The 11911-nt window shown below is 41.7% G+C and overlaps 1 protein-coding gene across 1 annotated transcript in view; it reads left to right on the top strand.

Moving 5' to 3' along the window:
* Positions 1-6870: 6870 nt before the first annotated feature.
* Positions 6871-11911, top strand: part of LOC105832007 — an 82692-nt gene continuing 77651 nt past the window's right edge. Inside the window, exon 1 of the mRNA XM_028190188.2 lies at positions 6871-9297. Within this exon, the coding sequence (XP_028045989.2) occupies positions 7885-9297 (1413 nt within the window). The 5' untranslated portion in view covers positions 6871-7884. The remainder of the gene's footprint in view (positions 9298-11911) is intronic.

Genomic DNA, 11911 nt, shown 5'->3' with positions numbered 1-11911 from the left:
TCCCGAATATCGAATTAGTATAAAAAAGCTTTTAGTCTCAGAGAAGAGAACGGACATCTTTTCAACGAATAAAGATCGGCCTGAAATAAGCCTACAAAAATACAAAGATCGCAATCCCACAAGATCGTATCGCGTTTCTATGCGCCGTGTAACAAATTAGTAGAACAAAATAGCTGTTGTATTGTTTGCTAATTCGCTAATAGAGCGCCTGCTCGCCATTGCCGTACGTAACTATCTGTGAAAATGAAATGCAAATGCCCGAAGGGTAATCACTACGACTAATCTAACAGATTTGTCAGAAGGAATAATCATACATTGCAACAATGGCATTCTCTATTATGCTGATGTCTAGTTTCTAGCTAGCAGCGCGGTAGATTTATGTATGACATTAGATACATACTAGAGTAGACCGCGAGTTTATGATAACAACTACCGTTTCTTTAAAACTTCATTTTCCGCTTCATTTTCATGATGCATGATAAAGATTATTACAAAGACCCGCTTTGTTCACGAACTACCGGTTGCGGGTAGTTCCTTGTTAACTACAAGAGGGTCTAAAAAGTTGGAGGTTAAAAGGTTCTCATGAGCGATGTTTGCATTTAAGACACGGGGGCGTAAGCCGTAATAGGGTACGCGCTATTTGCCCTCCTCTGTTTGTCATCTAGTTATCTTCGAAGCGCTTCCGCTTACGGCGGAAAATGACTTTAGTGACGGTAAGCCCCGGAAACTCTTGGAGCACGAGACGAGGGGAGCGTTCGCGAGATTTTCAGATGTATCATTGTGATATTTTCTAGAGACCAACGGCGTTGATCCCTCGTTGCAGCTTGATAAACACGCCGCGAAGCGGAAACGCTTTCGTCCAGCCGGAACGCGTTTCACGGGAGGAACGGACTCGCGGAACGGATACTTTCTCGGGGATACGTGGTGTGCCGTTTCGTTCTCAAGGTGAACATGGTGAAAGAGGAGAAATATTCGCGAGAGTACCGCGGGAGATGTCCCGCCGGTTGAGCGCGGTCAGCGCGAGGTGTCAAAGGTCGCACGACGAAGTGTCGGCGGCCTTGGGATTACAGAAGAAGCTATTCCGGTTATCACAAACGGACAACTCGACACGCGTTCTTCGTCGCCCATCTCGCGTGGCCACTCAGCAGGTGCGCCGTGCAAAATGGGATTTTCTACGTGTGCGAGAGAGCGGCGACCATCAGACGAAAATGCATCTCGAAGATTGTAGCCACGGCGGGTGTTCCACGTTCCTTTTTTTCTCCCCTTTTTTTTCCTTTAAAACGAGAATCCCGAAACCTGGTCCCTCCCATCTTCACTCTCTCTCTCGATTGCTTTTAGCGTGATATATTTTTCTGTTGAAGATAGTAGAGAATAATAATTAGGATAAGACCGCGATGTATATAACATAATTAAAATCAAGAAAAGGCCGACGACGGTCATAGCAGAATCTTAGTATTTCGTATACGATTTTATATATTTTTTCTAATTTTCTAAAGAATTGCAAAGCATAATAATTTAATAATCAATTTAATATTATAATATTACTTTAAAAGCAGCGTTTCGAAAAATTAGATAATGCATAAAATCACAGAAATATTATACGAACACTAATAATAAAATCCTTATCTTTTCTCGTTTTTAAAAGTTGAGAGTACTTACGATAAATCTATTCGGGACGCTCGCGCGACAATCCGTTCTTGCTCGTGCTTTTACGAACGTCGAAGCTATCTAAATGTGTTACGTGTCATATAAAGAATAAGGAAAGCTTTCTGCAAGTTTTCTACCGCTTCTTTCGTGTAGCGAAATATGCAAATCCAATTGGCCATCGCAGATAGAAAACGAGATTTCTCGAAATGCCAAAGTGACTAAAAAATATAATCTCCAACGATAATCCGGATGAACTTGAATGAACGAAAAACGTGAAATTGAAAAACGTATGTAAGCCGTGCAATGTGCCAATAGAGAAGTTACGGGGAATTATCTTTTGCTTGTAAATTCACAATATCGATGTACTGGAACAAGATCTTTTTTTGTGCTTTGCCGCAAGTTTTATTTCTTAGGATTATATTTCATGATTCACGACATTATAAATTATCCCATCCATGGAACGGAATGTTCATGTTCAAATAATCTAATGGGAGATTAATGTTCCGACGTATTGATTTTATAAAGTCGAGAAAAGCATATGTCACACGAGTGGTATGATAGCCTTGATAATCAATACTGATAAAATACGAGCATCTGTCTTAAGAAGACATAAGATTTGTAGATAGATGGCTTATCACTCTTTCAGATAAAAGAGTTTCGAAAAAGAAAAATACATAGAATTCAACGTTTTATTTAAATTTTGTATACGTAAAAAATTGACAAAAAATAAATAATAATCAAGGCTAAATCATAGTTACTAAATGTTGACGGAATAATTTAATTACATGTTCGATTAATATAATCAAAGCAATAATATTTAATACATAGCAATATTTAATATACTAAAACCATTTAGTAATTGATTGATTATTATTATACTATATTATAGAAACTTCAGCTGAATATGATCGGAATATTATAATTTCAATTAGATTAGATAATTATTAGATAATTATTAGAGTAGATTATTAATAAAATCAATAAAAGACAGTAAACGGTTAATAGATTACAAGTAATATTCGAGAGAACGGAACGTCAGACTGTTATACGAGTTGAAAGAATTCAATCACATTCTTTTCAGCTTATAATAAATTTCTTCGTTTCAATTTTCATCTTGTCTTTTTCGAAATACCAGCTCCAAAATTCTATATTATTATGTAGAATATACATTCTGCAGTTATTATGTTTCACTGTGTTATTAATATAATTACTAAATATTTGATTATATTAATCACATTTAATTGAAATTATTTCACCAATATATGATTATTATTAAATTCTTTTTTTCTATGAAGCAAGCAATATTTTTCGATTTTTTAAATTGGTTTAAATTTTATTAAATTTTTATATTCATAATCATTAGTCACACTTTAATTCAATTCAAGTAATCCGTAATTATTTCTAGTCACGGATACCAGCTGTGAAAACGTAAAAAATATTCGTGCATGAGAAATCAACGGGACGAACGAGATAACGTCGGTACAAACGGCGACACAGATTATAACTATAAGTCGATGACGTATGAAAAACTACCCGTGCATTCGAGACTACAAGGATCCGCGCTAATGTTCTGTAAGTAGAACAAATCGGTACCTCGGCGTCCGACGCTCGTCTGGCACGAAACTCACGCTCCAATCCGCGTGACTAATCTCGTTTCGTGTTCACGAAAATCTTGATGAAACTCACCACGTGCTCCCTGTGAACGTTCTTTATCTTTAGGACGATCACCCGGGTCGGAACGAAGTACTTGCAAAGCGCAACGCGTTTATCGTCGTGCGTAACGCGCAAATGCTCTACGCGATGTAAATTTTATCTGCGATAAAAAGCAAATAGTAAAACATAAAGAGCATTTACCGTTACACTTTACGATCACGAGGGCGGTCATTCGTCTCGTCACCCACGCGGCGAGAGGCCGCGCGACGCGCCTCCGAAATGGCACGCGTATGTGAGATTCTTAAAAAAGGGAATTTATCTCCTCGCGAGGCCATTTATTTAACCAGACCGGACCTCTCACCTCGTTAATCTGCCCGGCGCGCGATTACACGCGTTCCGCGCGAATTCCGACGCACGGACGCGATTTAATCGCCCGTTTTAACGAGTCAGCGTTAACGAGCGCCCGTTTGTTCGGCCCTCGCGAGCGTCGACAAGTGTATATACAAATTAACGCAAACGAGCGCCGACGGGGCGTGAAAGCGAAATAATTAGAGAAATGCACCGTCGCCGACGCTAAACGCTGTGCCCGCCATGACCGATAGAATCCGCGTTGTAAAATCAATTTTTCCGCCTCCGCGGCCGCCAACGCGATTACATCACAGCTCACTCCCGACATTTAGAAAAAGATGAGTCTGGCGCGAAATATTTCATAATGATCGCGCATCGACGTGAGAGCAATTTCGATCCTTACGTGCATCCGACGTTTCGCAAGATAATGCAGATTGTTAAGTACAAATCCTGATTCTCGTCGACGCGTCAACGATCACGCATCGTGCGTCTCTCAGAGAGAGAGAGAGAGAGAGAGAGAGGGAGAGAGAATTTAATAGACTTGATTTAAAAATGTCGTCTCGCTTTCACCGACCTCTCGTGCGGCGCAAAACGTGTAGATTGCGAAAATCAATTGGGTGACTCTACTTCCTGACGGAGACCCGGCATCAAAAACGTTTCCACGATGCGGGAGAACACGCATCGCTTCCCCTTTCCAGCTTCCTGGCACGCCGGGAAAGGTCCGCCGGTTGGCATGCCCGGCGACATTTCTTCGCGACAGATCGCGCGTTACAGATCGATCGATCGGAACGCGCGGACCGTAGCAGCGTGACAGCCGCGAGGGATGAGGAAGGCGGATTCGCCGTGTTTATTTATCACTGTAAGCACGGCGGCCGGCTTAAAGGGACGACAAAAAGCACCTGCGCCGACCTCCATGCGCGACGAAAAACCAGTCCTCGTTGTACCGGTTACAAGATCGGCATTAACGATCGGTGTCTTCCTCCTTTTCGCATTCTCTCTCGCATTCTCTGTCCACCACCCTCTCCCCCTCGGCACATCACGCAGGACTTCCCTTACTCTCCTTTTTATCAGGTACCTCTCTTCCTCTCCTCTCGGTTCGGCTTTCGCGGCACCGTTCTACTCCGAATCCCATCACTGAATGGCGACGCGAAAGTGAATGGGACGACGTCTGGCGAAAAGGCCAGCCGGTCGACTGTGTCGTTCGACCTGGACGATCGTAAAATCAAGAGACGCGCACGTTACGGGCATTATGCGTGGAAGCGGACGGCGAAGATCGGAGGGAGGAGATTTCCCGCGAGGTATTAAAATCCCTCCTCTCAGCGTCGCTCGCCTGATACCTACCCACCTTCGGCTAAAAGCATTGGCGACTCTGGATAATCGCCTGCAAAAAAATGACTTTTGCGCAAAAGCGCAAGACGGATGGTGGTCCCCGATAGCACGTTTTTAACATCGATCATCCATTAATTCTAAATCTGGCCATATATCCTCTTGCACTTCTCGTCATTTGAATTTGTAGTTTCTTCTTGGAAACATTTGTTTCAATTCTTAACATGTTCAACTCTTAAAATGAGTAACATTTGCTTACAAATGTTATTTCATTTATTTTCTATCGTAATATATTATGTATAAATAAAATAATGATTTTTATCAAAAGTCAATGCAAAACATTTTCAATTCGCTATATAGTCATTCGCTAAATTTCGGTCTGCGTATCTCAGCATTATCGTGATTTAATGAAAAGCATTTAAAAATCAATCGGTGCTTCTATTTCCTCAATAAGGTTGTACTAGAAGACAAATATTATTATTCCTATCTAAATCCGCCTCACATAGTAGCATGTGATTAAGATACATTCAGATAGAACGACACGCGTACTACAAGTTTCATTTGATCGTGATATTAAATCAATTTAATGCCTTTTATCGTGGACAAGAAGCAATCTCCACGAGAGTCTAATGCGGATAATGTCGTGTCTATTCGAAATAAATTGAAAACCGGTTTCGACAAACGCGTGACACCAAGGACCACAAAGTCCCGCCACATCGATCTATACCTTCGATTTTTCCAACTTTAGCGAACAGCGCAACATAAAGTTACGCTACCAAAGCGCAATGATCTCTACATTCAAAAAATACACTTAGATCTAAATATCAGTTAGCCTCTTACGCCATTTATACATGCCATTTACATTCTGATGCGTGACCACACCTGTGTTCACAGTTCTCCAACCACGCTTGGCAAAGCGTGACAAGTTGTAAGTATTATTTCCTTCTTAGCTGTCGTACTTTGTATTAAATCTGTCTTACGGTAAATAGAACAGTCAAGTGAGTCTCAATTTATCTGTGTGCTTACTGTTAATAAAGAAAACTACTTTCGGAGAGATTTATTTTCGAATCAAATACCTTTGCTACTTTACATTCCGTCATCAAAAAAACAACGATTTCCTCGAGTAATCGGAAGTGATGGCTTTTAAAGTGTACATCTCTCTCGCACCCCCTCAAAGTATATCCGGCGGAGATGCGGCCCATTGGATCCGCGGTCGCTCCCTCACCCCCTCTCTTTTCTACTCATGCTGATGCCTATTGTTTTTACGGTGCATCATCGCGGAGTCCGTGAAACTCCGTGTGCGAAGGTTTCTTGCGAAGGTAAAGGCGAAGAAAGCGACGAGGCATCACGGTCGGTGCAAGGGGCAGTGTTGCCAATTTCGAGACGACAGTCAGATGAAAATCGAGTAGAGGGAGGTAACGTATACAACGACAATGCACGTAAATGTATGGTCGAATCTTTGGACAGTCTCAGCCTGCTTATTTGCCATTCTACGAATTTTCAGATTTCAAATATCAAAACGGCAAAATTTCAGCAAATTAAAGAGGAACATAATATAGATATGATTCCATGGTAAAAAAATACACAATGCGATCCGTGACATTAATTATATTTATATATAAAGATATGGACCGCATTGTGCATTTTCCTACAATGGAATTATACATCTATATTACGTTTCTCTTCAATTTACTTAATTTTTGAAAATCTTAAAATTTAAAAATCTAGCAGAATTATCGAGCAGACGAGCAGGCGGCGGGCCGAGGGAGCCGAGGTACGCCGAGGCAGACCGAGCTTGGCCGAAGGTTCGAACGCTTGCGGGTGCACACTCACGTGCGTTATCATTGTATGCGTCATCCCCTCTCTCGACTCCCCGCCTGACTCTCGTCTTGAAATCGGCAACATTGCTCCGGCTGGCCTCAGTCGTCCGCGACATTCTGTCGGCGATACGATTCGGCGTGTCGCGTCCTCCTCCAAATCGTCTGTGTCCGGTATAGCTACCTACCTACTACCCTCTTCGAAGGAACCGGTGGTGAAAGAGAAGAGATTCGTGATATTGCGCTCGAAAATCAACAAAATCGGATGGCACCCTGAAAAGACTGTTTAGGAAATGTCATTTTGCAAAAAGTATCCCAAGACAAAAATCTAGTAAATAAAAAAAAAACCAGTTGTTGAATTTTTTGATGAACGAAACGATCTGACCGGTTGACCGGGGACTCTCGGCTCACAGAGCTCAAACACGCAGACATTTAGCGGTCTTTGAAGGATTAAGAGGATAAGTTCTTGTTCGAGACGAACTTGTTTGAGAAAACTTGTGGAAAGCGAAGTAACGTGAGACGAGATTATCACGAGTTATCTTCGCGCACAAATTCCGATATTTTCCGTGACATTCAAGTGATCGAAGTAATTAGTGATCGATACCCGTGATTTTGCAGCGGTCTCACAAGTCGGCGATTGCACTGGAGCCGCGCCGAAAGAAGGGCTCGCGCTCGGGGATTGCCCTACCGTTTCAGGTTCCGCGGTCACCACGTGGTCACTATAACCTGCCCGCAACATCGTCGTGATGTGCGGTTAAATTTAGAGAGAGATAGAAACAAGTCTGCGGTCAGGTAAAATTGACGGGTCCCAGATTGAATTATCGCTCGCTGACCAGCAGAAACAGTCTAGTTCGGTAGAGCGCGGCGCCGCAGGTGCTGTTTCGGTTCGATCGATGGAATGATCGACGTAATATCGATCATCACGAGTGCTGTTGCTGCTACTCGACAATCGAGCCGGCTCGATGCGCCGTTGAGGGACACGCGACCGGTGAGACATCGAGAGGTGATCGACAGATACGACCGCGCGAAAGTTGTAGTCACGTGGCTAGTGATGATGTAAGGTGACCTGAAAAAACGGTGTTGCGGAGACGAAATGACGTGCGACAGGAGGCTGCTGCTGTTACTGGGCCTGCTGATGGCTTGTGGCCTCTTCGTAGTCGAATGCCGGTATCATCAACGCGAGGATGCAACGACGACGGAGGAGAGACATCGACACAGGCACAGGCATGAGTCCTCGAACCGAAGGGGCCATCACGAGCTCGACAGAAGAACTTGGCAGGAAGCGGACTACGAATACGATGACGACTCCGAGGACCCGATCAACGAGGACGATTATGAGGCGCGATCGTATTACGATCATCCTAGGTCGCATCATCGATCTGCGCAGAAGAGTTATCACAGCCGAATGTTCGAATCGCACTATCCGTCTAGGTACTACGACAGACATCACGCCGCAAGCGGCTGGCACGATGAAAGTAACGACAGGCGTAGGATCCCATCGTGGTACAATATGAAGAATCATCGATATAAACCCGGCAGAAGTTACCACAGGGTCGCATATTCGCGCAATCGTGACATGTCAGACTTCGACGACGACACGGAGGAAGATTATGATTACGAGAGACCGCATAGGTACGGAAAGAGCGGCGGAGCGGATAAACATCGTGAACGATGGAGAAATTCTAGGCGACACACGTCCTTCAGGAGAGACTGGAAAAACAAGATGAACGGTTATCACGGCGCGAGAAGACATCGCTTAGAAGATCGCGAAGGCGTCATCGATCATGGCGATGTAACGAGATGGACGGACGACTGGAAGAAAAGATCGAACTCCTCGGACTCAAAATATAATTTGCCAAAGGAAAAGGACAACCGAAAGGCGGAGGAGGACGAGGATTACGAGGATCATGGCGGCCTCGAGGAGGACGACAAAGATGAGGACGAGGACGATGTCTGGAAGGACATCGATGACGACGGCAATGAGGACAACGAGGAGGAAGAATTTGATAACGATTTTCACAAAAGTGAGACTAAGCCATCCTTAAAAACCTATGACGATATCATTAGAAGACTCACGTCTAACGATCCGACCACTCCGAAGAGTACTGTCAAGAGAGATTATCGGAATATTGAATCGAATAAGCACGTGAAGCGCGACGGTTACAAGAATCTCAAGTACGAGTCGAAAAACGTCTCTAGACCGGTGGACCTTCTTACGAGCACGCCTCATTCGGTTAATACCACGTCCAATTATTTCATAAATACTGCGGAGAACTCGACCATCAAATCCACTGCACATAAGCCTTCGAAGAACACGGTCGACGGATCGGTGGTCAAGGGCCACGATCGGCAGGAGGGAAAAACCGTCGATGCCCAGGCTAAGACTAAAAGCCTCGAGCAGGATTACGACGAGTACCTGAACAGCCCGGATAACGAAAAGGAGGACGATCTCGTCAAAGCTGGAATCGAGGACGATTCGACTATGCAAGCGGATGTCACTAATACGGTGAGTAATAATTGTGTTGTGAAGAAAATTGATTTCTCAAGTTCCTCTACAATTGAAGCGGATAAATAGCAAGATTTTTTTTAATTGTAAGAAATTTGTTATGTCTCTAATCACGACATAATGAAGAGATTGCGCAATCGTGACAATAAAAGAAAATTATTTAACGATTGCTGGCACAACGTGTAACGGTAGCGCATATAATTCACGTTGAATTTTAATACATAAACACATTAAAGTTATAACAAACGTACGTTCAAAACAATACAAAATTACAGCAATTGATTGTATTCCTAGTTGTTATTCTAGTTCGAAAAGAATTACATTAAGAAGAAGTCGAAAGATCAAAATGCTTTAATCTGTTTATAAAAATTAGATAGCATATCATTTAAAGCGACATTAAAATTGCTAACCAATTGACCGCAATTTCTAAGAAAGTAAATGTTTAAGTTAAAGTTTCTTTCACAGCATCATGTGATGGATGTATTAAATGACGGATATATCACGTTACGTTACTTTTTAAAATATTTCAGCATACATATTATGATATGAATATTATTGTCTGTCCTTACAAAAATTTAACTCCATTCATTATGTAGTTTTTTTCATATACAAGTTAAAAACTAAAAAATATGCTTACGAACTAAAATTTAACTTTTAACTGAAGAAATATTATAACGAAAAATTTAAATAAAATGCTAAAATGTAAAAAAATTGTTACAAAAATATTAATTGAAAACTAAACTGTCGTAAGATTTCAAGTGTGAGTAAGCATTAAAATATGCTGTGATACTGAAATATGCGGCGGACATTAAAATGTCGCAGGTTAAGCTATCTAGTTGTACAGCCATGTCCGACATTCTTAAAACATATTATACATAAATAATACGTAAAATCTATTAATAATTATCAGAAACATTTCATTAATTTAATTTTAATCAATTAAAACCAATAATAAAATTCAAATATCAAAATATTCAAATCTACAAAGTTCAAAAATTACGTTTACAATAATATAAGTCACTTTATGCTAAGATTGATTTGCTACCGATCATCCTTAAAAAAATCGCCTTTGATGACACACGGTAAATTGCTACAAATTCGATCGATCGAGTATCATTGCGTTACGATGCTGGTGCAGGGACAGATCGACTTCGAAGCGCGGATGTAACTCGCTTTCCAAGAAATCACGGAACGAATGAAAGAACGCTTTCGTATGCATTCGATGCCGTCGCGAAAGCTGGAAGCCATAAAGTCAACCGTCGAGTTCTCGATCGACGTTACTACAGTGGAGATTAAGATCGAGCCGAGGGCCCGACTTGGCGAGCCACGTACGGTCGCACACGAGAGCCTGATCTACCGATGCTTTTTCCCTCTCGCAAACGAACACGCCATTCCGTTTGCATGAAACACCCGGGGAAGAGCACGCGACGCGAGGGACTTCGGTAACTGTACCCGAAGAACCCTCGCAGATCTATCGGCGATCTCGGCAATCGCCGATGATCGTCCTCCGTACCTTTCCGGATACGTACGGTGATTCTAATTGTAATTCTCGTCGGACGCAAAATTGGATACTCGGTGATCTCCGCTAATTTACAGCGCTATCATTATTTGCTAGAGTTCGTTACATCGCGATGTGCGTTCTCATTCGATCGATCGAAGGTGAGCAGCGTAGAATTATAAGATCCCTGCACCGAGAGAAAAACGAAATAGTTTTGGCAATTATAATTTATAGCACATAGTTGAGACGCCATTTGTCCTCAAAACTTTTAGTTGCTAATATAAATTTTTTTTTTCTTTAAGTACGTGTCTTCTGCCAACAATTTGTTTCGATAAAATAGAACGCGTTTCCGAAGTGTTGTACCAAAAATAAGAGACTGTAATAAAGAGTGATTTATGATGACGACGAAGACAGCGAAAGATATATTTCTGGCAGGCTTTTTCGTGTTTTCCACTAAAATCAATTTTGTTAACGTCAGACTGCACAATAGTCGTCATGTCCAGCGAAGATCACGAATCGATCGCTTTACTGTCTGTATGTCGACAAAGTGTAATAAGATCAGCGGGATGGAGCATTAGATTTGCTCATCATTCACGTAATTCACGTGGGACGCGGGCTAGTTCATTCTAAATTGTTCGTTTTGCGTTGCCGAACTCAAGATTAACTTTCACGAGGGGCATCGGCTGAAGATAGACTTGCCTTGAAACATCATTTCGAATTCGCGGCTGACGACAGCCGTCACGTTGCACGAAACGACGTGAGACACCTGTTTGCTATAGTTATAACGGTGTCAAAAATCATTTTGTTTCGCGAATGTCTTATTTAATACATTAAGATTAAAGTTTCATATTCAAGTGAACATTCATTTCATGTTACGTTTATAAAATTATTATTGTCACAGTGACATATTTTATAATAAATCGTACTTCATAATAAATAATATTCAACAATCTGTAACAAATAATTATTTCTACACATTTTATTATTAAATTAATTTATTGGATTAATCATTGTGAGATTTAATTTGCATAAGTTCGCAATTAAAGAACAGTCTGTGAATTAGAATTCCCGACCACAATGTTGATTCTCACCGGTGGACGTTGCCAAACTCTTCAA

This window comes from Monomorium pharaonis, chromosome 8, assembly GCF_013373865.1.
Source record: "Monomorium pharaonis isolate MP-MQ-018 chromosome 8, ASM1337386v2, whole genome shotgun sequence".
Lineage (NCBI taxonomy): Eukaryota > Metazoa > Arthropoda > Insecta > Hymenoptera > Formicidae > Monomorium > Monomorium pharaonis.
The sequence above is the reverse complement of the archived record's forward strand: the minus strand, read 5'-3'. Positions and strand labels throughout refer to the sequence as shown.